The sequence below is a fragment of the Chenopodium quinoa genome, unplaced genomic scaffold, assembly GCF_001683475.1.
Source record: "Chenopodium quinoa cultivar QQ74 unplaced genomic scaffold, ASM168347v1, whole genome shotgun sequence".
In the NCBI taxonomy this organism is placed as follows: domain Eukaryota; kingdom Viridiplantae; phylum Streptophyta; class Magnoliopsida; order Caryophyllales; family Amaranthaceae; genus Chenopodium; species Chenopodium quinoa.
The window spans coordinates 2,901,469-2,928,342 of record NW_018744996.1 but is presented as its reverse complement, the minus strand read 5'-3'; the positions used below and the strand labels follow the sequence as shown (position 1 = coordinate 2,928,342).

The 26,874-nt window shown below is 35.2% G+C and overlaps 2 protein-coding genes across 2 annotated transcripts; both read left to right on the top strand.

The window, feature by feature from the left end:
- The first annotated feature begins 690 nt into the window (after positions 1–690).
- Positions 691–2,252, top strand: LOC110707343 (zeatin O-glucosyltransferase-like). The gene is made up of 2 exons (XM_021885365.1): positions 691–915; positions 997–2,252. The coding sequence occupies exons 1-2, from the start codon at positions 705–707 to the stop codon at positions 2,115–2,117; spliced, it is 1,332 nt and encodes a 443-aa protein (XP_021741057.1). The 5' UTR covers positions 691–704; the 3' UTR covers positions 2,118–2,252.
- Positions 2,253–9,854: 7,602 nt separating this feature from the next.
- Positions 9,855–25,827, top strand: LOC110707341 (DNA helicase INO80-like). The gene is made up of 23 exons (XM_021885362.1): positions 9,855–10,329; positions 10,547–10,634; positions 11,197–11,590; positions 11,731–12,160; positions 12,354–12,554; positions 12,653–12,763; positions 13,287–13,696; positions 13,801–13,909; positions 13,998–14,078; positions 14,249–14,421; positions 17,833–17,958; positions 19,292–19,453; positions 19,561–19,618; positions 19,775–20,005; positions 20,120–20,266; positions 20,708–21,259; positions 21,642–21,902; positions 21,996–22,103; positions 23,240–23,334; positions 23,524–23,680; positions 24,325–24,522; positions 24,648–24,800; positions 25,147–25,827. The coding sequence occupies exons 1-23, from the start codon at positions 10,282–10,284 to the stop codon at positions 25,465–25,467; spliced, it is 4,614 nt and encodes a 1,537-aa protein (XP_021741054.1). The 5' UTR covers positions 9,855–10,281; the 3' UTR covers positions 25,468–25,827.
- Positions 25,828–26,874: the final 1,047 nt, after the last annotated feature.

Sequence of the window (26,874 nt, the reverse complement as noted above, 5' to 3'; positions counted from 1 at the left end):
TTACTGATGTATAAGTTTGTATGATACAAAAACAAGTAATCATTAGTCTCAGGTATGATTTCAATCTTGAAATTTAAAGAGATGTGAGTACTAAGAATTGACCAAAAAGCCTTTCTGCTATTACAATTACAAAGCAACCTGCAACAACCTTCTGAGTCTCCCTTGGGATGACACGAAATCTATTCAGTTAATTCTCTATTAAGAAATAGATCACAAGCCTAATTTTTTATTTTGATCACTTTCCTAGTATGAACTCCCTTGCTAGTTCTGGTGATTAAGATTGCCTGTACTAAGATATATACTAGAGAAAGTCTATAGACAATGATGATCCCTACCATAATTTGATATGATGAAAAGCAATTATATGCAGCACTATCATATAAATTCTGTTTATGTATGTAAATACTTGTTAACTTGGTTCCAAGTTACCATACTTCTGTCGTTCTAAGTTGCATTTGAATGGTCAAATCAATCACAACGGAAACAAAACACAATCCAAATCGAAAGCATGAAGAATTCATCCTCCACAAGTCAGAAAGTTTGGCTGCCCTTTCTACAGAGCTAACAAGTGTATTTCAATATATCATTCCAGGAATACCCAATCTATTTGTTATACCCTCAATAGTCAATATTTTTCCCCCTATATCTTTAAGGTTTTAATGCCTATCAAGATCCATCCAAAGACATCCTGAAATTTATGCAAAATGAAAAGACAAAAATACTGTCAAAATGGCCTTAAACAACCTCAAATAGTTGTGGTGATGGTTCCCTTCCCAGCCCATGGCCATATCAATCAGCTCCTCCACCTCTCTCGTCTTATAGCCTCCTATGGCATACCGGTTCACTTTGCTGGATCAACTGTGCACAATCGCCAAGCGAAGCTCCGTGTCCATGGTTGGGACTTGGAAAGTTCAGGTAACATCTATTTCCATGACTTCCAACTTCCTACTCTCGGCTCATTTTCCCCTAACACCAATGCCTGGATTAAATTTCCAGAGCATCTCCAACCACTTTCTGATGCTTCTTCACATCTCCGTCAACCTGTGTTTCAACTTTTACAAGAACTTTCATCTAATTTTAGGAGAATTGTTATCATTCATGATAACCTGATGGCCTCAGTAGTGCAAGACGTAAAATTGATCCCAAATGCAGAATCTTATACTTTTCTATCAGTATCTGCCTTTACCATCTTCTTTAATAAATGGGAGTCCATTATAGAAAAACCTTTTGAATTAGATTCTGATGTTCCAAGATACATCCCTTCTAGAGAAGGGAGCTTCACACCAGAGTTTGAGAAATTTATAATAAATCAACACAAGCTTTTGGAATTTGAATCTGGAAGACTTTTTAATACATGCAGATTGATAGAAGGTAGATACATGGAACTATTGTCAAAACTATCAACGAATGTTAACAAGAAACTGTTTTCTATAGGACCTTTCAATCCGGTGGAAGCAAAAGGAAAAACGAACACTTGTAGGCCTGGATGCCTTGAGTGGCTAGACAAACAGGAGATAGAATCTGTGGTATATGTTTCTTTTGGAACAGTAACATCTATGGATGACGAGCAGGTCAAAGAGTTGGCAATAGGATTGGAAAGAAGTGGGCAAAAGTTTATATGGGTTCTTAGAGATGCTGATAAAGGCGATTTATTTGAAGAAGATGAGGCAAAAACTCTTCAGCTGCCAGAAGGATATGAAGAAAGAGTGATAAATAGGGGAATTATTGTGAGAGGCTGGGCACCTCAGCTTGAGATTCTAGCCCATCCAGCAACGGGTGGATTCCTGAGTCACTGTGGGTGGAACTCATGCTTGGAGAGCATCACCATGGGAGTGCCAATAGCAGCATGGCCTATGCATTCTGACCAACCCAAAAACAGCATTTTGATAACACAAGTCCTACGGATTGGTTTGTTAATCAGGGCTTGGGAACACAGAGCTGAGCTGGTAACATCAACTGCAGTTGAGAACACAGTAAGAAAATTGATGAAATCGGAAGAAGGAAAAGTGATGAGGGAAAGGGCAGCAGAACTAGGCAGAGCTGTTCGAGCCTCAGTAGCAGATGATGGAAGTTCTCACTTGGAAATGGATTCTTTCATTGCTCATATTAGCAGATGAAATTTTTTTTCACAGCTCAAAGGCACAAGTAGGGTAAGCAGCCTATAAGCATTGTTTCTTTCTGTATTATGGTCTTGTTGTGTATTGAACACTGGTCACATTAATGCACCAAAGGCCCAGAGCATAAGTTGCATATTCATCTTGCACAAAACTGCAATTGTACTACTGGCATATTCAAGTCTAAGAAGGTCTAATAGGATTAAAAGAGCCTAATTGACATAGACTTCAAATGACCAGAAAATAGGTCAGAAACAACACTAAAAATATTCTTTGTATTTTACAACTGACACCTTTGCACATGGAATTCCCATGTGCGTGCATCCCCCACTCTGGCAAGCTGCCTAGTTCCAGTTTGCGATTGTAGGGAAGCGAACATGTCAATAGATCAATAAGAATTTACTTATGTTTCCACAAAGTTAACAACCCAACAACATCATTCTTTCAGGAATAGAAATCACAAAATAAAACTTCAAAAACAATTATGGTAAATAACGTGAGTAGAGAGCTTACTTATCTTTCTGCTACAATTTGTTACTCAGACTTACCTACCAAATGTAGAGCACTGAAACATGTCCAAGTGTCATACTCAACCATTCCATGAAGATGTTGCATTTTCATCTCCAATTGTCAAGGGCCCTCCATAGTCATGTCAGAGTGTCTGGTATCAGAAACAAGCAAATGATGTAACGCTTGCGCACCTGTATAAGAATAGCTACTGACTTAGATCATGAAGTATCACTAGCTGTCAATATCATCAAGAAGGGCAGGAAGCAGCAATTGTACAGCATGTTTCATCCGAGGCAATATTATAATTTGGCTTTACAGAAATGAGAGAAGTTTAGTAAAAAATGCAAACCTCCTAAACTATCATTCAAGAAAATAAAGTGCCCCGTAGGCTGTCAATTGTAGGTATCTCCACTTCTAATGAATTGAGAGAGATGCTATAAGTGAGATTCTCATATAATAATTGGTTTTTAATGGAATTTACTAAATGCCCAAAAATTAAATTACTACTTGATGTTAGATGAAGGTCAAGTAACATAATTGCGACTGGCTAAACTGCAATTTTGTCCCAAAATCGAAGATTTTAGTTGATCTTCATTCTGAGGTACAAGCAACAATTAACTATTAGAACTCTCAACAACAAAGACACGTGCTAAGCTGTTTACACCCTATTAGACATAGGAACAACTTCCTGATTCGCGTTTCCGCACCAAAACAATCACCATGTGGTCTATATCAGACAGCTTAGTAACTCCTAACTAGCACATCTTCATTACACATTATACATTGCTCAAAAACATTCTTTCACAACAAAAAATCGTCAAATTTGACAACACGGTTTATTTACTTTATTATTACTTGTATTAGTCTAAAATCTTACCTTTACCTTCGATAACTACATCAAGCATTCAAGCACAATAAATGATGGATGAATTTATACAGGAAATAACAACAAACTGCTCAAACACATCTCCGTTGCTATAATCTCAATAATTGTTCATGCAATACCATGTTATCATCGAAAAACGCCCAATTAACTTAATCTTGTCCCATTACTAAATTACTCTACAATTCAATACATAGTGAATCAGTAATTGATGTATACCTACATCATCAAATTCTTGTATGAATGATTTCTTAACAATTTCTTCAAAATTATTAATTCAGGCAGTTGAATTCTGTAATTTAATTATCTTATGAAATTCTCAAAATTATAAACTCAAACAACTCCTAGTCTCAGATTATTTTAATAATAATTGAATAAATATGGAAAACCAAATAAAATAAGAAAATCTATGAAAGTTCAAGGGATTGCAATAAATTAAAGGAGAGATTACCGGAAACTTAAAGACTTGTCATTGAAAGTTACGAAAAGTGCAGGAAATATAATAATGGCCCAAAGGACAAGGTGGTGTTATTGGACTGAGATCCGGTTAGTTTGTGTCCAGTATTTGATTTGGATCTGTCTCTAAAATATTGCCAAATTATTGCAATTTAATACTACCTTTAATTATTTTTTATTCTTTTTTACATACTACTTTTTTTTTTTTAATGGGATAGAGAGGGGTAATTTCATTAAATAACTAGGTTAGTCACGTACTCACGTGCGATGCACGATTTTAACAATAAAACATTTGCTCTTGTGTGCGCAATATAAATAATTTAAGAAAGAACATAATAAATAATGATCTCTCTTATTAGATATTAAAATGCTAAATATTCTAATTAACTTCATAATAAAAATAAAATATATGAAATGTTAGCATTATATCAATTTAGTGGTATTTGTATAATTATAAAAAAAATTGAAGAATTTATGAAGAGTAGAATATTCAAACTCATATCATCACTGATAAAATATTGTGGGAAAAAAAATGTAGTATAGAGGAGGAAAGAAGGAAAACAAAAGAGACCAACCACCAATTTTATTATTATTTTTTTTACCTCCATAGGAAATTTTGTAGTTAGTAAATTTAGTCATAAAAACTTTTAGGAAAATTAATCTACCTTTTTTAAGCATTAGCTTTATCTTGAAATGGAGAAAAAATAAATAAAAAGGATGATGTCATATATAATTTTGGAGGGAATTTTTTTAATAAGAAGCTGACACGTGGCAGTGGTGATGCCAGCGGTGATTATTTTAGTATTAGTTATAGATATTATTAATATTATTATTATTATTACGACTATTATTATAATAATAATTATTATTATTATTATTTAATTATTATTACTATTATTATTACCGCATTATTATTGTTATTATTATTATAATTATTATTATTATTAACATTATTAATATTATTATTGTTATTACTATTATTATTACCGCATTATTATTATTATTATTATTATGATTATTATGATTATTATTATTATTATCGCACTATTATGGTTGTTGTTGTTATTATTATTATTATTATTATTATTATATATTAATTATTATTATCACTAAATATTATTTATTTTTATCAATTAATATTATATATTAATTATTATTATTAAATATTAATAATTATTATTATTAAATATTAATAATTATTATTATTAAATATTAATAATTATTATTATTAAATATTAAATATTATTATTATTAATTATTATTTTTAAGCAGGGCAGAACAGATTTCATCGTAGCAGAGCAGAACAACTCAAAAGAACAGGGCCTAGAGTGTAAACTATTGTAAGATTATTTGAGAATTCTTTGATCTTTAATCTTATAAAGTATTGTTATTTCACCCAATGCCACTAAACAATTGCAAAATTCACATAATGCCATAGCGTTTTTCAGAATTCACCAATGCCACTGAGCTTTAGTATAATATTACCAAATGTCATTCCTGTTAGTTGACCGTCACTGTTCATTAATTGACCCCACCACTTGCCACATGTCACCTTCTGATTGGTCGGTTTTTTAAAAAATAATAAAAATTAAAAAAAACCAAAAATAATTAAAAAAACTAATAATTTTAAAAAAAATTAAAAAAAAAAAAGAAAACCGAAAATCCCAAACCTCAGCCACCAGCCATGCCGCCGGTCCCCGAACCCCTGCTGCCGGGACCTGCACCGGCAGGAGCGCCGACAACCTCCGGCCCCCCTCCCTTTCCCCTCCTCTTCCCCCGTCGCGACCCACCGGAGCTTTAAACACAAAATCCGAAATCCCACCCCCCTTCCTCCACCACCCCGAAACCCCACCCCCTTCGTTCCTCTCGACTTCGCGCCAGCAAAACCACCACCATTGCTCTACTCCTCCGCCTTTTCCTCCTCCTTCCACGATGTTTTGCTTCAAGGTATTCCTTTTGCTCTCCTCTAATGGTCAAATTTTTGTGAAGAACCCTAAAAAAATTGAATTAGGGGTTTTTGTTTGGTGAAGCAATTCACAAAATTGTTTGCTCCAATCGATTGTATACTGAACTGTGAACATTTTGGTACAAGTTGAATAAAATTTGGTGAAGAAATGAGTAATTTACATGTTCCTCAATCTTTCATGCGTGAGCTTCAATGGCGTTTTTGTGCGTTTGGGAAGTGGAGGGGAAGGGGAGGGGGGCCGCCGGCGCGCCTGCCAGTGAAGGTGCAGGTCGCCGGCGGCAAGGGTTTTGGGGTTCAGCAGGGAGGGGGTGGTGGAAGGGGTGGTGGCTGGGGTTTGGGTGGTTTCAAGAGTTTTCTGTTTTTTTTTTAAAAAACTGACCAATCAGAAGGTGACACGTGGCAAGTGGTGGGGTCAACTAACGGAAAGTGACAGTCAACTAAGGGAAATGCATGGGATGTTTGCCTATAAATATTCTTTATTTTCATTAATGAAGGGAGAGAAGTTTTGAGTTATAATTAATCAATTCGTATGAATTGTTTTAGCAAGAGAATTGCATATGATATTTTGCTGAGAAAGCTACCAATTTAGTTGTTATTTAGTCTTGGTTAGATTAAATAGCTTCATATCCCCGAATTTCCTGAAGAGCCCATAAAAATACGCATCAAATTGGTGTGGCTGCTGCTACTGCTGTTAGGCGAGGGAAACTGTGCACTTCTTGAAGTTTCGTGCACAATTTTGTTGAAATCGGGCCTAATAAAACTCAGTTTTGTAGGTCAGATTGTTTGGCTTTGTTCTCCTTCGTTTCTAAGGATTTTGAGGTGATTCTTTTTTTCAAATTAGTTAACTTTTGGTCTATTTTTCACCTGTAAAATTTGAGAATTTTTCAAGGAGCGTAGATATTAAACTGGATTCGTTTTTGGCAACTGGTCAAAAATCGAGCTAAATCTGGCAGTGTTGAGAAAAACATAAACTGCAACCACTTGGCTTGGAATTTTTGGCTTATTTTTTGGTCGAGTATTGTAGACATATAGGGCTAGCATCATACAAAATTTCAGAATTTTTTGAGGTGTTTTGATTGGATTTTTGTCCTCAAACTTTCGATCAATTTCTGGACTGGTTTTGTGTGTTTTCTTATTCACTTAAACATGGTGAATCAAGCTGAATTTGCGGCATTGTTGGATGAGCTCAAGAAAATTAATGCTCGATTGGATAAGTCGGAAGAAGTTACTGCGACACTCCAGCAAGAACTACATAACCATGACTTTACTCCGCACACACGCAATCACACAGTTGAAGAGATCAAACTTGCTGATTTGCCCACTTTTGAAGGCGATGAAGACCCGGAAACTTATCTTGATTGGGAACGAAGGTTAAACCGTCTCTTTAGGTACAAGAACCTAGATGACACTAACAGGTTTCACTATGCTATCCTCAAACTGACCAAGTATGCATCTCTTTGGTTCGAATCCTTTCAAAACCAACGGGAACGAGATGGGAAAGCACAACTTACAACTTGGACTAAATTAAAGCAAAAGATGAAGAAGAAATTTGTGCCACGATCACATAAGCAAGACTTGTTTTTAAGGCTAAACTCTTTGCAACAAGGGTACATGACAATTGATAATTATATCAAAGAATTCGAGAAGTTATATATAGCATGTGATTGTAAGGATGAGGAGGAACAAAAAATTGCTAAATTTGTTCTTGGCCTCAATATTAACCTGCGTTTTAAGGTCGAATTGTAGCCCCTAACTACCTTCGATGACGTTTGCTCATTTGGCTATGAAGTTGGAAAAACAAAACAAGGGGAAGAGTTCCGTTTTTGGGCAATTTTCGGCACCAAAAGCTGAGCATACTGCTACCCCTGCTGCCCACGAAATTGAACAGCAAGCTACCCCCAAAGACGACACCATGGCTGCCTTAAAAAGCAAACTTGAAAAAGCTCCACTCTCGCAGCAACCAACGAGGAAGACAGTATGTTTTCGTTGCCAAACAATGCCCCAATCGATCTATGGTTACACGGGAGGAATTTTATACGTTTATGTTGCATAATATGGATGATGTTACAGTAGATGAGCAACAACCTTTGAATGATATTACATCGTCGGATTTTTGGGAAACTCAACCACGATGCACTCCGGAAGATGAGGGACATGCTTTGGTCTTGCGGCGTTCTTTGATTTCCGCTCCGGAGGATGGTTTCGACACTCAAAGGTGTAATCTCTTCCACTCAAATTATCTTGTTAAGGATAAAGTGTGCTCTTTTATCATTGATAGTGGAAGTTGCACTAATGTGCGTGCTCTAAATTTGGCCGAATCTTTGCAATTACCTATGCGTAAACACCCTCATGCTTACAAATTAAATTGGTTGAATGACGATGGAGGCGTTTGGGTTCGAAAGCAAGCATTAGTTAGTTTTAAAGAGCCCATAAAAATACACATCAGGAAAATTATAGCAAATGTCCCACACAACGACAATATATTTATGCTCACTATATGATAATATACTAATTTAGTAGGGTGTTGATTAATAGCTGGAAAAAAGTAATGGAAGAATTAATAAAATGGGTCAATGTCATACCTGGAATTAAAAAAAAAAAAAAAAAAAAAAAAAAAGTTTGTTGATTGAATAAGGACAAGTGTAGTGTTTTGTTAGCTTGTAAATATATTTTCCCACTTCTTCAATAATAAGGGTTGTAAAGATAGGTAAATAGCAACAAGGGTTGTAAAGGTGGGTTAAAAAAAAAAAAAAAAAAAAAAAAAAAAAAAAAAAAGAGGAAATTGAAGGATTATAACCATTTAGAATGGTAACACTTTTTGAAAGGATTTTATCCAACAGCGACTAATTAGTATAATATATCTACGGTCTCACGTTTTGTATTTGTTAAAAAATTTCCCCGAGGAATGCTTCTTTCTACCAAGAAGAATTAAACATGTCTTTATATTTTTATTTTATGTGTTGAATTATTATTAGAATTATTTGTATTTCCATAGTCATTTTGATAAAAACGAAAAAATAAACTTGATAATTCTAAATTTAAATCCTTTTTTCCCCTTGGTGATGATATAATGATTTTTCCAAAGCTTTTGAAGAAAGTTGTGAAGTCATTCGTCATATATTAGACGAGTAATGCTCTACGTCAAATTGTCAGGTCAATTAGTAAATTATCATAACTCTACTTCCTATTGCACCAAAATATGCGCCATACGTACGTTGATTGTTAAGTTTTTAAAGGCATCCTTAACATAACATAGTCCAATTCTTTATGCATACATCTTGGTTTTCCTACCACCGATTCATTGACATCAAATGTACAAATAATACCTTTATAGAAGTTAATGGAAAAACGAATGATCAACTTCCAAAATGAAAAGTTTGTTTTACTTCTCATGCAAGAATTATTGTCCTTTTTCTAACCATTCTATCTACAATTATAACTAGTTTTCAAATGCAAAACTTAAGACTACCAAGTTTAGTCAATTTTAACTTAGATAAACTATGAGAAATTATTTTGAATTAGTACATAGTTTGAAATTTCTTTGTTACTCTTGAGAGCAATCTTCATTGAGACCCTCATATCAATGGTAGCGAAATACGGAGTAAGCTTTTAGAATAGTTGTAAAAATGCGTCACAACTTATACGAGATAGACAATTGGATATCATATTTTTTCATAGTTCATTAATTTCATGATTACAACAACTACATTTAACTACGATTTGTGTACTCATGAAGTTATTTGAAATTGGATTACAATAATCCAATACAAAAAAACTCAATTTCATTAATACATTATATAAAAATTGTTGTTACTATAGTAAATGGAAATGAGAACGTGGCTTTTCATTCATCAATCATGCCTTTTTTATCTTTTTTTTTAATATATATATATATATATATATATATATATATATATAAAAATAGCAATCTCATATTTTCATCTCTACTACATAGACGGATGGACCATTGAACCAAAAAATAATAAAACCCAAATTAAAACCCAAAATTCCGGAAAAAAAAAAAAAATAACTTAACGGTGCACGTTAGCAAGAATGTCACTGGTAAAGCGTAGGTTAGCAAACTGGGAGGGAAGATGCTTTCCTCATCCACCGTCTCCCTCCAACTCCAATCCTTCCACTTTCTCTCTCCTCTTCCTTATTCTGCGCCTTCACCACACAGAACAACAGGAGAACCCAAACTCTTTATTTTCTCTCTCTTCTCCTTCTTCTTCTTCTAGGGTTTTCTGCAATGCCATGTTTTCCCCCTCTTTCTCCTTTATTCTTCTCCAATGGCGTCTCTATGATTCTTCTTAGTGTTTCTATTTTTTCAGCAGTGGTTTGAATCTTGCAATATGGAGCGTAATTCGCCGTTATCTTTTGCCAGTCTCTTCAACCTTGAGGTTTGTCGTTGCGTGTGTGATTTTTGACGTTTTGGTGATTTTGGTTTGATTTATTAGAATTTTTGATTGTGTTGTTGAAGAATTTGATTGTTTGAGGTGGGAATTAGGGTTTTTGTTTGGTTCGTTGAATTTGTGCGTGTTATTGAATTGCATTGTTTTGGTTATTTTGTAATTTTTAATGGATTGTTTTTGGGTTGATTTTGTGTTTTTGGTGTAGTCTCTGGTGAATTTTCGAGTGCCGCATACGGAAGAAGATTCTGATTACTATGGGAGTAGCAGTCAGGATGAAAGCAGGGGTAGCCAAGGTGCATTGCTTATACTCTTTACTATACAATTGCAATTCTATTTAATTATGTTTGAAATGTGTTGTATGTGGTTGTGTCTATGTATACACTTGTTTGTTTGTTCTTGTTCTTGATGTCCATTGGACGTGGATTACAATGCCAGGACCGGTTATTGTTGTTTTTCTCTGATTGCAATATACCGAAAGTACATTACTGAAACTGAAAAAAGTTACCTTTCACTCCTTTAATTGTGTGTTGGGAGGAGAATTTTTTTATTGATGTTTTGTGATGGAAACATTCACTCTTCAATGGAATGGGATGTGAAGGAATGGATACTATGTTGTTTTAAGGGGTTTTCTGTGTCAGTTTATTTATGATGTATTTTTTGATCGAGGAATTTTATGTTATGATGGATACTCATTGGGGCTTCATTCACCCTTAACTCTATTTCTGTTATTTTGGGATATGTTTTCAACTTTTCAATGTCTAGAATGGTTAGTTAGGGAACCAATGGGTAGCATTTACATTTTAAAGAAATAAAATTATTGATGATCTAAACTTTTTTTTCTCTTCCTTCATATAGGTAGAGGGATAGGTGGTCATAGTAATGGAATCATGTCTGAGAGAGAAGTTAAAAAAAGGAAGAGGATTAGGAACAGTGATGATGAGTTAGAAAACGGCTACTATAGGACTCCCATTACAGAGGAGCACTATCGATCTATGCTTGGTGAACATCTTCAAAAGCATAAGAGGAGGCTCAAAGATTCTTCGCTGAGTCCAGCACCTGCACGGATTCCTACTCCTATTCCTAAAAGCAGCGCAACTGCACCCGTGGCTCTCAAAAGTCGGAAATATGGAAATGAGCACCGAAGTGGGTTACAAGTTGAGAAAACTCCAGATTATTTGAATCGTTTCGTTCCTCAAAATTTGGGAAACCATTATGATGCAGGCTATGCACTTAAATATGCCAATGACAGGTATTAGTTATTAATGATTTTTTGTATTTTCATAATGTTGGCATAGAGTATCAATATTTCAATTGTGCAGAAGGTTGTGGACTGTTATATTTGGTATTGCCATTCTGAAATATTATTACTTTGTGAGTATCGCTTCACAGAATGACTCAGGAATCTGTATATTTGGACATTGGGGAGGGTATCACTTACCAAATTCCGCCAAGTTATGACAAGATGGCAGCAACTCTGAACTTGCCAAGCTTTTCAGATATTAGAGTGGAGGAGTACTATTTAAAGAGTACCCTGGATTTGGGTTCCTTAGCTGCAATGATGGCGGCTGATAGGAGGTTTGGAGCCAGAGGTAGAGCTGGCATGGGGGATGCACTTCCTCAATATGACTCACTTCAAGCAAAGCTGAAATCTTTGGCTTCTAGTGATCAGGTTCAGATGTTCAATTTGAAAGTGACTGAGGAAGGATTGAACTCAATTCCTGAAGGGGCAGCTGGAAGGATACAAAGGTCAATATTGTCAGAGAGTGGTCAACTGCAAGTTCACTATGTGAAGGTGTTGGAGAAAGGAGACACATATGAGGTAATTTCCTTTTTCAAATAATGTGAGACTGTGATTATAGTATCTTTTTCTAGTTCCTTGTGTTGTCGTTGAGGAAGTCTGGGAAGTGGGAAGGGGATGAAAGAACTATTGGGTTTCGAGTAATTTAGCTTCGTTTTTTTTAATAGAAGAGTATTGTGTTTTTATTGATTTAGTTTCATATTTTGAATGGCAGATTATTGAAAGGAGCTTACCGAAAAAGCAAAAGGTAAAGAAAGATCAATCTACTATCGAGAGGGAGGAAAGAGATAAAGTTGGGAAAGTTTGGGTCAATATTGCTCGAAGAGATCTACCAAAGCATCATCGAATTTTTACTAACAACCACCGCAAGCAAATTATGGAAGCAAAGAGGCTTGCAGAAACTTGTCAAAGAGAAGTATGATTTATCTGTTTCCTTTTAATTTCCCTATTTCATGATGCAATTCATGCTTATTGCCACAACTAGGAAGTAGTTGACATTTTGGTTGTTTCCAGGTGAAATTGAAGGTGAGTAGATCACACAGGTTGATGAGGGGTGCTACAATTAGAACAAGGAAACTGGCTAGAGACATGGTGGTGTACTGGAAAAGATTGGAAAAGGAGATGGTAATTTTTTTCTTTCCTTCTAATTAATAAGGAGTATATGTTTTGGCAGATACTTTTAGCCTGAGTTCTATGTCACAGAGGAGTTATCTTAGTCTTTTATTGTTATGCATGAGTTTTCCAGCATGCATTCACATCATCTGACAGGAGCACGAAACAGTTCTTACTCTTGTCTTCCTTCGGTATTCTATTCTAGAGTATAATCAAGAATGGGTCTTTATATTTATATTTTTATGCTCTCTCTGCTAAATTTTCCTTGAGGCAGAGGATTTTTATATCTCTGCATAGATATTCTTTTGTATATAGGGGATACTCTTGGTCTTTTTAATACATGTCCTAGTTACCTTCATGACATGTCATTTTTTTGGGACCCACATCTTGTGAAAAAACATTCAGCTGATTTATTTGTGTTTTCCAGTCTGCTGTTTTCGTTCCATGACCTCAGTGATATAATTTATGTCTTTATGTTCAATTATAGTAATCTGTTGCGCTTCTCTTGTGTTTATATCACTTTGTCCCATTTCAGGCTGAAGTGAGAAAGAGAGAAGAAAAAGAAGCTGCAGAAGCTTTAAAGCGTGAACGTGAGCAAGAAGAAGCAAGAAGACAGAAGAAGAGGCTTGATTTTCTTTTGTCACAAACAGAACTTTACAGTCATTTTATGCAAAATAAGCCAGTTGTACGCCCCTCTGAGGCGATTCCTGGTGATGAAAAAATAAACAGTGAAGAATTTGAAGATGAAAAGGCTGAAGAAGATACGGAAGATGCTGAATTAAAGAAAGAAGCCCTAAGGGCTGCTCAAGATGCTGTCTCTAAGCAGAAAAAATTGACTAGTGCTTTTGATGACGAATGCATGAAGTTGCGGCAAATAGCCGATGATGAAGTTCTGGGTGAAGATGCCTCAGCCACTGGATCTAGCAATATTGATCTACTTCATCCGTGAGTGTTGTTTTATCAAGTCTTCTCTGAACTATAGAATTTGACTTTATTTTGTATTACATTAATTAGTGTATGAATCCTCTAAACTTTGGCTACTTCTTCAGATCGACAATGCCAGTTACTTCAACGGTACAGTCACCAGAATTATTCAAAGGTTCTTTGAAAGAATATCAACTGAAAGGCCTTCAATGGCTTGTTAATTGCTATGAACAGGTGTCTTTCTCTGCTCTACATTTACCCCCTCTTCTCTTGTGTCTGCATACTGTGAATATTGAAATTTTATTCATTATCTGTTTTCCAGGGTTTAAATGGTATTCTTGCTGATGAGATGGGACTGGGAAAGACTATACAGGCCATGGCTTTCTTGGCTCATTTGGCTGAGGTAAATGATTATACACTTATTTTGCCCTACTATAAGTGTTTACCTTGACCTTTGTGTGTCACCAATCTCTAGGTGGACAATCTTAGTGGGATGAAGGTAGAATCATACTAGTATTTCTTGTTTATGGTATACTAAAACTCATGAACAACTCAACTATGTTTCATGTACAGGATAAAAATATATGGGGCCCATTTCTGGTTGTTGCTCCAGCGTCAGTCTTGAATAACTGGGCTGATGAAATTAAAAGATTTTGTCCTGATCTGAAAACTCTACCATACTGGGGTGGACTTTCAGAGCGACAAGTTCTCAGGAAAAATATTAACCCAAAACGACTTTATCGTAGGTAATGAACAAAACCTTGTTGAACTCTTGCATGGTTATGATATCAGTCCATCAATCTCATTAAGTTTGGTGTAAACGTGTAGTACAGACATTATTGTTAATGTTTTATGTAGTTAGGCAGCATATTTTGGCTGCCATTATCTAGGAATTTTGTCATTATTGGTAGTAAATTTGATATTATCTGATTTATTAGAGCATTCAAATAGTGAATTTATGTCTTCCTTTTTCCCGGTGAAAAAAAAATAATAAAATCTATTCCTGTACTTTTTTAGTGTCCTTTTTTGTTTCTTTAGCTATATTACTTAACAATCAGAATGTAGTCCCATCTAGGTTCCTGCCATTTTTGTTTTGTGGCTGATATGCATTTTTTGTTAGACATGACTTCCACCGAAACATGGCAGTTTGATCTAGCTATATGTTTTTTATTTTTTGTTATAATTCATTTTCAATTTTTCATATCTTTGGTCTAGCATAGCATGAGGATGACTATGTCCCCATGCTACATAGGGGAGGACTGCATCCTATTTCTGGTAACGGGGGGGATATAGCATGGTGCTTCTTGAAGCTCATTACTCCCTCTGTGTTTAATAAGTGTTACACTTTGACTAAACACGCATGCCGAGACACGACTTTGACCATTAATTTATCTAATTATATGTTAGTAAAATTATAGGAAACTTGATATTATGTAAGTATACATTATAACGAATCCAACAATGTAGTATACAATAACATTTGGTGTTTTTATTTTTTTTTATTATTTTTTTATTTTTATGTATATATATGTTAGTAAATTAATCAATTCAAAACCATAATGTGAATAGTGAAAAAAGTCAAATTGTAACACTTATTAAAACACGGAGGGAGTATTAATCAACAAAACATTGTTTGCTTTTATTTGCTGGAATTTCGGCAAGGATATTATCCCATATATTGTGTCTGTCATTGTCGTGTGCCTTATGAATACATAATCTTGCCAAGATATTGTTGTGTATGGATACATCATACATGTCTACAGGTTGGACCTAGGCAATTTCTAGGGTTTCATACAGTGGCGGATCCAGGATTTTTGATTAGGGGTAGCATTAAACAGTTAAAAAAATTGAATTAGTATAAATGAGTAATTTTATATAATACTACATATATATAATGCGTTGTATTGTCGTATAATACGGAGTATTAACCATCAAATTTTAAACATTTTTCTCCGTAGTTATATATATATATATATATATATATATATATATATTAAAAATGTAAAGGATAAAAATTAAACAAGGCGGTAGTAATAATGTTTTAAAAAGAGTGAAAATGAATAAAACTATAACTATTATTATTTTTTTTTTTTAAATCCAACTATAACTATTATTGTTGATTACTAATTGAAATTTTACGTCTTAATCAATAAATTTTCTTCTAAAAAAATAAATCTTAATCAATCTAAATGAAAGTAAATATGAATGACAGTAGGGAATTTAATTGATCAGTACTAATCTTCTTAAACAATAAAAAAATGAAAAACAAAAAACCACATTACAAATGGTTAGGAAGGGTTTTGTTCCCCTAACCTCCTAACTGCACAAAAACCCCTTACACTACTAGGGCAGCACTTTCAACATGAATTATATGTGAAGAGTAAATCTTTTAAACAGTTCATGCTGGTTGATGTTTTTTACCCAAAACAATTTTTTTTCTTCTAGGGGTAGCATGTGCTACCCCATGTGCCTTCCTACGTCCACTCCTGGTTCCATAAATTCAAGGAAATATTGATACTATCAATCCCAGCTATTGTTATCTAGGTCTAAAAGTTCTCAACTTTTAGTTTATGAATGGTGGTCCACTGGTCCTAAGTCTCCTAACTATGAAAGTATTGTTCCATATCGGTCTGAACCTGTATAAACCTTTGTAAGCATAATAAAGAAGCTACGTGTCATGTTTTGGTTGACTTCTACCTTTACCATTTTTTCTTGTAATAATCGTCCCATTTGGGTCTCTCCACCCAGTTACTCCCCCACTGCACCTCTTTTTCAGATTTTCTTTCTCTTCTCTTTTCAACCATACCAGCCATAGGAATTCTCTCTCTCCACTATAACCACCTTAGTTTCAATACTTCTATTCAGGAATATACCCTATCCACCATCTCTGAATCTACCACCCCCTAATTCCTTGTCTTACAATTATAGCCACCATTAACAGAGCCAACAAACATAAAGCAGCGGGGCGAGAGTATGGGGGCGTGGGTGAAATTGTTGATGGTCCTTTCTACAAGTGTTCTTGCCAATTTTAATAAAGAGATAAAAGAATTGCCTTTTTTAGTCTTAGCAAAGGATCTCCTTTTATCATTATTATCCCATTTTGTAACTTCTGCATATATATACAATTAAATACCCAAAATAAATAAAAATAACTTTGAAGAAAATGTGTCTGCTGCTAACTAGTGATATCATTAATGAAAGTTTTTTTTTTTTTTTTTGCTTTGTTCTTCTCAAAGAGATAGAGAGATGGTATGGGTCTTGCATTGTAAGCAAGGGGCAGAGATGGGGAGGTTTGGTTTGTAGCAGCCTTGGTAGAAAGGGGGAGGAAGGGTGGTGACAGCCTGGCAGGAATGGGTGGGGGGCTGATGGGTACGAGGAAGAGTTTATGCCTGCCTGGTGGTGGTTATGTTGTGGAAGGTGGAGGTGGATGGAGTTCTTGGTGCGGGACAATTAATAAAAGGAACAGGAAAATTAATTTACCTCTCCAGTAGGTTATAAGTTACACGGGACTTATTTTGGTAGATACTCTCATAGTTGGGACTGCTCTTAATTAATTGAAAACTTGGAACTTTTACCGAGGAAAGGCCATTGTTGAGAACTTGAGACCATTAATATCAATTTTTTTTTCCAATGTTGAAGCCCAATTTGTTGTGTCCAAATGTCATGTCCAATGTCTCTAATGCCTCATTAAACAACCTTCTTTTTGGGTTGGGGGGGTGGGGTGGGGGGAGAGATGAGATGGGTGTGACATGAAAGTTCCAAGTAACAAAGCCTGTGGCTTGCTTCCTGAGTTTCATTTCATGTGCAGGCTTTCTATCCCACTTTCGTTCAGGCTCCCCATTGTAAACAGCATATAAATTTGGTATCAATTCCTAGGAAACTGTTGTGCTTTCATGTGTTTAAATGAAGTATATTTGGTGTAAGAGACATGCCTTATTTTATGTACTCATATATAAATCATGGGCTGATTGGTACCTTGGTCTTTATAATCTTTATCATGTTCCTGTCATTCTTAAATTGAACTTGTTGCATTTAATTTGTATATTCTGTGCTGAACTGAACTACCGCTATTAGTGCAGCATAATAATGTGTTTCTAGATAAATGCTTTCATTGTCTTTATGATAACATTTTTCTGCTCCCAATTTTTTTTGGGCAGGGATGCTGGATTTCATATACTTGTCACTAGCTATCAATTATTGGTTACTGATGAGAAGTACTTAAAGCGTGTCAGATGGCAGTACATGGTTTTAGATGAGGCTCAGGCAATTAAGAGTGCGAGCAGGTTTTTTCTTCATCATTTGAATTAAAGATTTGCAACTATATGACAAAAGCACCAATTCCTCTAGAAGGAATAATATGTGAACATTATTATTTATTTCTTTTCCTTTTCTATTCAAATGATGGTTGTTCTTTTCAGTTTATACTTCATTTGAAGCACACATGATGAAGTAGTGATCTTGTAGTTTATTACTTCATTTCAAAATAGTTGACTCATTTTCCATTTTGGGAAGTATCTTATAGTTGAATAGTTGACATGTTTCTATTTTGGGCAGTTTTTATGTGGTAAAATGTCAGTCCCTCACTTCCCTTCTCTTTCCTCCCTAACCCACTCTCTCTCTCGCATAGCAGAACAACCCCAATTTCTCCCTCCCTCAAAGCCGCGATCCCATTTTCTCTCTCTTCCCTCACCTCTGGTATTCTCTCTCCTCTTCTTGCTGCCGCTAATAATTGCTCTTCTTTCCCTGATTTCTATCCTTACTCATCCACCTTGGACCAATATCTCAGAGGCGGTTCTGAGACAAAGCAAAAACTAGAGAAAGAGCAATTGAATCTTCCTATTGTCCTTTGATCCGGCCTCATCTTTAATCTCGATCTCTCATATTTAATCTCACATTGGAGAGCTCTTCACAAGCAGTCAACAATGGCGAATAAAACTTCTTGCTCTTTGCTTCCTTTTCTAAACCTTAAATTTTGACTTATATACCTGATTTTTTTTTATTCTACTCCATTCTCATTAATTGAATCCAATGATATAGGGTTTTTTTTTTCCTTAAACTCAAGATTTGAAAGTGATGTGAGTATCGATTATAGAGAAGGTGAATTGCGACAAGTATAGTGTTTCAAACAGGGGACAAGGATTTTGATGTTGTAATAAAAATGAATAGAGGATGACGGTGGATTTGTTAGTGACACACGATGATGTTTGACGGTGATGATGACTCGCAGGTTGAAGGGAGTGGAAGGTGGTGGGCTGGTAATTGTGAAGGCAAATAGGCAACGGTGGAGATATTTAAGAAGAGGAAGGTGGTGGTGGTGGTGGTGGGATGAAGAGGTTGTTGGTTTTGGAAGTGGTGTTAGGGTTGAGGACTTGGTGGTGGCTGGTTGATCTGTCTACTTGTCAAGGAGAAGGGTATGTGGATAAGTGGGTAGGGGTGAGAAACTATTTGTAATTGAAAGGTCTTTGTCTTGTGTCATTCTCCCTCACCCCTCCTATATATGCGTGCCAATTTCAAGTGTGTCAACTAATAAGTAACGGAGCAAGTATATGTTAGTGCAGCTAAGCACGTGGATTTACATTTACAATGCTTTCTGACTACATTTGCTTTTGGCTGCAGCATAAGATGGAAGACGCTTCTTAGTTTTAATTGTCGAAATCGTTTACTTTTGACGGGTACACCTATTCAAAATAACATGGCAGAGTTATGGGCTCTTTTACATTTCATCATGCCTACTTTGTTTGACAGCCACGAGCAATTTAATGAGTGGTTCTCGAAAGGGTACATATCTTTACTATAATTTTGATTTTTTAAACAAAGTGCAAAAATTACCATGATGTGCTCTTTGATGAATTATAAGCACACTTTTCGTTGCTGCACATGTGCAGGATAGAGAGTCATGCAGAGCATGGTGGCACCTTGAATGAACATCAGCTAAATAGATTGGTGAGTGTGCTTGTGTTGTCAGTATGTTCTGATTGTGGGTTATTAGAAATTTTAATTGTGAGATGCAGCTGATATAAAAATTCTGATCACTCAAATATAAACAGCTCTCTGTATTATTCTATTTCCTTGGATAACATGTTTTTCCTTTAAAAATAGCATGCAGTGCTAAAACCTTTTATGTTGCGCCGGGTCAAAAAAGATGTGGTTACTGAGCTGACAGGAAAGACAGAGATAACTGTGCACTGCAAATTGAGTTCCCGACAGCAAGCCTTTTATCAAGCTATAAAGAATAAGATTTCGCTAGCTGAGATAATTGATAACAGTCGTGGGCATCTTAATGAAAAGAAATTGATGAATTTGATGAATATTGTTATCCAATTGAGAAAGGTATTTCATGTTTATATTCTTATTTTTCTGTCCAATTATGTTACTATACCATTTAATTAGTTTCAGTGTTATTGCCTGGGAATCTGATAAATTTGAGTTATTGTGAATTGACAGGTCTGCAATCATCCAGAATTGTTTGAAAGGAATGAGGGTAGTTCATACTTCTACTTTGGAGACATCTCAAATTCTCTTCTGCCTCCTCCTTTCGGGGAATTGGAGGACATACTATATACTGGTGGTCGAAATCCTATAACATACCAGGTACTTTATGAAAAATTTGTTTTGGTGGAGACTTACTTCAATGCTTTATTATATCCTCGGAGCTGAGCAATAGTTTATGCAATGCTTTGAATGCTTAAATGTTTTCGTTGATTCTTGATTGTCCATTCTGTTTGACATAGTATTACCCTTTGTATCTGTCCTATTTGATCGTATTAATATTGGTCTTGTGCTGTTTGTTATTGTAATTGTATGAGTAACACTTCCTGCTGGTGCGTTTTATTCTTGTTCTGGATCCAACTGTTTTTGCATTTTATTTTTGGCAGTTCAGATTCTGTTTGCATTTAGTTTTATCTTTCTAGTTGATAGTATGAACTATGAGGTAAGAAGACTAGAATTCTTTGTTAATTTCCACTCCCTGCCATCCTGCTGCATGGTAGACTGTCAAGTTTTTTTTGATTGATGGTTGGTTTTTCTTTTTAGATACCTAAATTAATCTATGAAGATATGTTTCGTTGCTCTCGGACGCTATGTTCTGCTGTTGGGCGTGGTCTCAGTAGAGGATCTTTTGAGAAATATTTCAACATATTTACTCCAGATGTTATATATCGATCCATAATACCCCGAGAAGGTGCCACTGATGTAGCATCTATTCGGAGTGGAGCATTTGGCTTTACCCATCTGATTGACTTATCACCTGCAGAGGTTACTTTCTTGGCTAATAGCTCTTTTTTGGAGAGACTGATGTTCTCTGTGAAAACACAAGAGAGGCAGTACTTGGATGATATTGTAAACTTCGTGACGGAGGTTGAAGATGGTGACCTTCAAATTGAGAGAGGAAAAGTCAGAGCTGTCACTAGAATGTTGTTAACACCTAGTAAATCAGGCAGTGGTATTCTGAGAAGAAAACTCGCAACTGGTCCTAACCATGCTCCCTTTGAGGAACTGGTGATTTCTCATGAGGATAGACTCATGTCAAATATTGCACTTCTTCATTCCGCATATACTTTCATCCCTCAAAGTAGAGCACCGCCGGTAATTATTTTGCCTTTTCTTTTATTATTACTTCCTCCGTCTCATATTAGTTGACACATTTCATTGGTGTGTTTTCCATTGCATAACTTCAAATAATAATATCTTCAATTATGTACAACCAAAAATTTTGTAAAAAATTGATTTTTGGAAAATAGAAGTTGAGACGAATTAAACATGACCCCACTCGACTATGTTTTTTCATGAGAATAAATCACAAAATGAAGTAAAAGTTACTTATGTGAATAATGGTGAAAGTCAAAAGTCAAAACGTGTGAACTAAAATGGAATGGAGGAAGTATTTTTATTATTATTATTTTAGTTTTTGTTTTTATTGTGCCTAATTTAACTCGGCGTTGATATAAGTCTTTTGTTGATTCATCAGATTTGTGCTCACTGTCCGAATAGAAACTTTTCTTATCAAATGCTTGATGAACTACATAACCCCTGGGTCAAGAGACTTTTTGTTGGGTTTGCTCGCACATCTGATTTTAGTGGACCTAGAAGGCCTGACGGACCACCTCATCAATTAATTGAAGAGATAGATTCTGAATTACCTGTTCTACAGCCAGCTCTTCAGCTGACATACAAGATATTTGGTTCATGCCCACCCATGCAAAGTTTTGATCCATCGAAGTTGCTCACTGTAAGATATGCTTTTTCTCATTGCTTTGGTCAATTGATTTTTTTTTTTCATTGCTGGCATTATAATTTTGCTGGCATTACATGTGAAATTCAGGATTCTGGAAAGCTACAGACACTTGATATATTATTGAAGCGCTTAAGAGCAGGGAATCACCGTGTTCTTTTGTTTGCACAAATGACAAAAATGCTAAATATTCTTGAGGTATTTTTACTTTATTCAACAATGCAATACTCCTATCTTACTACAAAGTTCCTTATTATTATCACAGGAATTTTTAATGAAAACAAAATTAAGAATTCTATTATACCATTAATCCATTTTGTTTATCTAGTTATTATTACTATTAGAACAAGCACGTTAGATTGCTACAGTTTTTTTTAATTTTTTTATCAAGTCTCAAACACTGTAAATAACATCTGTTGTAACATTTCATTTTTAAAAATATATTCTTGTGAAAATTTTGTTCAAATGTGCGATTTTTGTATATACAGTAAACAAAAATTATAAATTGGTTTGATTAACCAAAAAAATTTGTGTATAGATTTTTATTCTTCCTGTCATTATTTTGTTACCTTAATAAATAGGTATGTATGACTGTATTAGTCTTTGAAATATTTACTAGAAAAAAATGACACCTAAATACGGAGTATATTTACTTGAAGAGAGGTGAGACCTGAGTTGTGTGATTATAGATTGTTAAATTCATTTTTTTGTTGATCAACTACTTAACAAAGATGAGCATTTAAGTTCTGAAATTTATTATTATAGCCATTTCTCCTTTATTGATGATTTTGTTGTCATTAGTTGTGTCATTGTTTGGAGGTAATTTCCACCTTTTTTATTACAAGGCTGTGGGTTCAAGCACTGCTGCCTACATCTGTCCCTTTTTGACAGGGGGACGATATTAATGAATGTGTGTGTATATGGTATACAGGCAATAGAGCCCGCATTATTACCTGGCAGAGTTTTGTGAAAGACTACTCTTAAAATGGGTAGTATAAATTTGACTTGTTGTGCCTATATCTTTTATTATTGGAGTTATCATCAGTGTGTGTAGCTTCTAATATGCAATGCTTGTTTAGCTTAGTTAGTGGCTGATACAATTCTCCAGTTGCAACACCTTGCAATTGAGCCTTATTCTAGCTTTTAGCTGCCAGCTTGTAGATTCTCATATCTTGAAATTGTATTGTAGTTATGGGTTGGTTATTACTGCAGCAAGAAAGATTTGTCTTGTAGTGCATTTTGACTGCTGTTTCTTCATTGTGCTCTTATTTCACTTTCCTTGTTACCTCATTGTTGAGGGGTATATAACGGGTCTGAACTATTGTTTTCTTCAGGACTATATGAATTATCGAAAATACAAGTATCTTAGACTTGATGGATCATCAACCATCATGGACCGACGGGACATGGTTCAAGATTTCCAACATAGGTAAAGATTTAATTTCTTTCCAATCTGCGTGGTTATGGTGTTTTCTCCTAGCAAAACAATCAGCCGGGGGTTGGGGGGGTGGTTACGAGTAAATGGACAGAGGAGAACTTTTGTTAAGCTAGTTGATGGAACACTTGATTTAATGATGTGCAGGAGTGATCATTTTGTGTTGGTTTTTTTGTGTTACAGGAATGATATTTTTGTATTCCTGCTTAGTACAAGGGCAGGTGGTCTGGGTATCAATCTAACAGCTGCGGATACTGTGATATTTTATGAAATCGACTGGAATCCAACCTTGGACTTGCAGGCAATGGACAGAGCTCATCGTTTGGGTCAGACCAAAGATGTGAGTCTTTTTGATCTGTTTGTTTCATAAGAAAACTTTTCAAACATTGATATTTCTTGTTTTGCTTTCTTGGATGAATGTTTATTTGTTTTGCCTATTTAGTCACTCTTTTGTCAATCATACTGCATCACTGTAGAACTGATGTTTTAGAGAATATTAAATGTCTTTGCACGTGGGGCCGTTGGTTTTTTCTACATTCTCAACTTCCAGCACCATCAACTCTATTCTACAGTGACATGAGAGTTTTGAATATATCTATTTAATATTGCTTGATTTGAATATTTGTGCTGTGCTGATTTCTGCTCGATTATCTGCCATCATCATAGAAAGCTTAAAAACCAAAGATATCATTAGAAGCTTCTAAAGTTAGAAAAAGCGATTTGCAGAAGGTTGTTATCTAGACAAACTGCGGTCACAGATTTATATATGGAGTGTAATGTTTTTCTCTTATCCCCCACCCCATCCTCCTTAAGCGTAAAGGATAAAGAAAGGCGGTGGGGTGGGATGCCCTCAAGGAAGGAAAGGATAAGAGTGGTTTTGGTTTGTAGTTCAAAGTAATTGTTGTTAGAAGTTCATGGTTTTGGTTTGTAGTTCAAAGTAATTGTTGTTAGAAGTTCATAACATATGCACTTTTGACATTATAGGTTACTGTCTACCGTTTAATTTGCAAAGAGACTGTCGAGGAGAAAATTTTACAAAGAGCAGGTCAAAAGAGTACCGTTCAGCAGCTTGTAATGACTGGAGGCCATGTACAAGGTGATTTAGTGGCGCCAGAAGATGTTGTCTCTTTACTCATTGATGATGCTCAATTGGAGCAGAAATTGAAAGAAATTCCTATACAGGTTAGTGTAGCAACAATTATTCAACATGACTCCAGGCGTATATTTTTTTTAAAACTGGTCATGTCCCTGTCTTCACTAATTCTCAAAAATCACTCTTAAAATGAATTTGTTTTCCACTTTCCCAGGTCAAAGATAAACAAAAGAAAAGGCGTGTAAATAAAGGCATAAGGATAGATGCAGAAGGAGAGGCTACTTTGGAAGATCTTGATAAGATTGCAAATGAAGCTGCTGTTATTGAACCCTCTCCAGATTCAGAAAAGCCAAAGTCCAATAAAAAAGTAATGGGACTTAGTGAGAATTTTGTTTCAATAATTTTCTGATACTATCCTTGTGTTTATGTTTTTGTGCTTTATCGTGAGTATGCTTGGAGGGTATTCCAAAAAAAAAATTATCATCGACTTAGTATGGCCTGATTACTCTGTAAAATGAAGCTTGTGCATTTTCCTGTTTTCCTTTTCCTGTCTAATAATAACCAAAGTACAAACTGGGTACAAGGCTCTTTCTGGTCTCTTCCCCAGTACCTGTAGTAACTTTACTCCCTTTTTGGTAGACTTGGTTTGCAGGTGTTTGTGAAATATATCAGCATTTTGATCTGCAACTGATGTTAATCTCTCATTATTACAGAGAAAAACTGGTGATAAACGTCAGCCGAAGCAGAAAGCTGCAAAAGCCACTGATGCAGAAAAAATTGATGCTGGCTCAATGCAAGGGAATGAGTTTGATGGCTTCATTAACAACCCTGACCAACAGCAAAGACCAAAGAGGCCAAAGAGGGAAAGACCGACTAAGAGTGTGAATGAAAACATTGAACCTGCATTTACTGCTGCTCCTTTTGCAGTTCCTCAGCAGCCTCATGCTCAAAACTTACCTTCCGTTGATCAGAGTTTAGGAGGTTTGGCAACATTGTCAGGAGAAAAACCCCCATCTCATCAAAGTGGCTTATAGTTTAATATTTCCCCGTCTTAGGAAATAGGAATCATCAGTACATGTTAGCTTTGTTTTTACCTAACTGGATTTCTTGCTTTCGTTTTTGCTGATCCCTACGTTGGATTGTGGGAAGCAAGATGCCCGGTTGTAAGTGTTGTACAGGTTCTTCAATTAATGGTGCCTTTTTAAACTGGCAATTATAGTTTAGCGAGCAGTGTATATAAGTAACATCAATGATCAATCACAGGAAATTTAAACAGAGTACTGTCTTTGCTGTATATTAATTATTCATTTAGAATGTAAATCAGAAAATATTGAAGAGGTTTCATGATCTTTAGTTTTTGGTGAAAAGCATTGCACGATCTTTTGGAATGGTCATCTTAATGTTTATCGTAGATGTTTGTGTGAATGATAGTTCATATGGTTTTTGAACATTAATTTATTCACTCTTCTTGTTTAGTCATCTTTTGCTTAATTTGAATTTTTTTTTTAATGCAACTAACTTGGTGCAGAGTGCATCCAAGAGTATTTTTTTAATCAGTGGATAATGTCATTGTAAAATTTTCAAGTTACCTTTTGGTGATGCGCTTACCTTTTATATGCATCTAAATGCATTAGAGGTTCTAGCTCAAATTTACGAGTTTATATTATTCTCCTCCTTTCTAGCCAAGTTTTTCCAATACCAAAGTTGTAAATCGTTGTCCTAGAATATGGTTCAAGTTCATATTATTTTCCTCCTTTCTAGCCAAGTTTTTCCCATGCCAAAGTTGTAAATCATCGTCTCAGAATATGATCCATATTTTCATCTATCCACCCACATTGGCCACATATATAAATCATCTAGGATGTGAGGTAAGATGTCGAAGGAAACTGATTAGCATTTGTCATCATGTCTTGAATTGCTAGCCAAATTCGTTGAGGCTTGCATACTCCAAATAAGCTGGAGTATCTTCATAACGAATGATTCTAATGGCCGAGTTATTGTAATCCCAAAACAACGAACCATTCCAGTAGTTGTTGTCTAATGCTTCTCCATCCTCAAATCAATTCAAGCACATAAAATTTCTCAAACTTCCACCCCCTATTTACATCCCACGGTTTAATTTGGCCTTCAACTTGTATATGTAGATGGCTCAGGCAAAGTTAATAAGGTAACCATTTGTGATGCAAGAAGATAATGGAAGCTAAGCTCCATTCCCTTTCTTTAGGATCCCTCTTAGACAAAAACGTTTGCATAGAAATAATTTACTTTTATGTAGTTCTATACTGCTAATTTGCTATTGTAACAAAAAAGAAGGTAAATGATAGGTAACTAAAGTGTTTTTTTGAGAAATGGTGTTGCCTAAAATTAGTGGTTTAATTAGTTTTTGAAATTGTTTTCTTTTCTAGTTACACAATTGATATCATTATTTTTATTAAAAGTGT

Excerpts from the sequence above, each read along its gene's own strand:
- LOC110707341 (XM_021885362.1), top strand. The coding sequence starts at position 10,282 with ATGGAGCGTAATTCGCCGTTATCTTTTGCCAGTCTCTTCAACCTTGAG. Across the intron at positions 19,619-19,774 it reads AACATCAGCTAAATAGATTG|CATGCAGTGCTAAAACCTTT; the intron begins GTGAGTGTGCTT and ends CTTTAAAAATAG. Across the intron at positions 20,006-20,119 it reads TTGTTATCCAATTGAGAAAG|GTCTGCAATCATCCAGAATT; the intron begins GTATTTCATGTT and ends GTGAATTGACAG.
- LOC110707343 (XM_021885365.1), top strand. The coding sequence starts at position 705 with ATGAAAAGACAAAAATACTGTCAAAATGGCCTTAAACAACCTCAAATA. Across the intron at positions 916-996 it reads TTGGGACTTGGAAAGTTCAG|AGCATCTCCAACCACTTTCT; the intron begins GTAACATCTATT and ends TTAAATTTCCAG.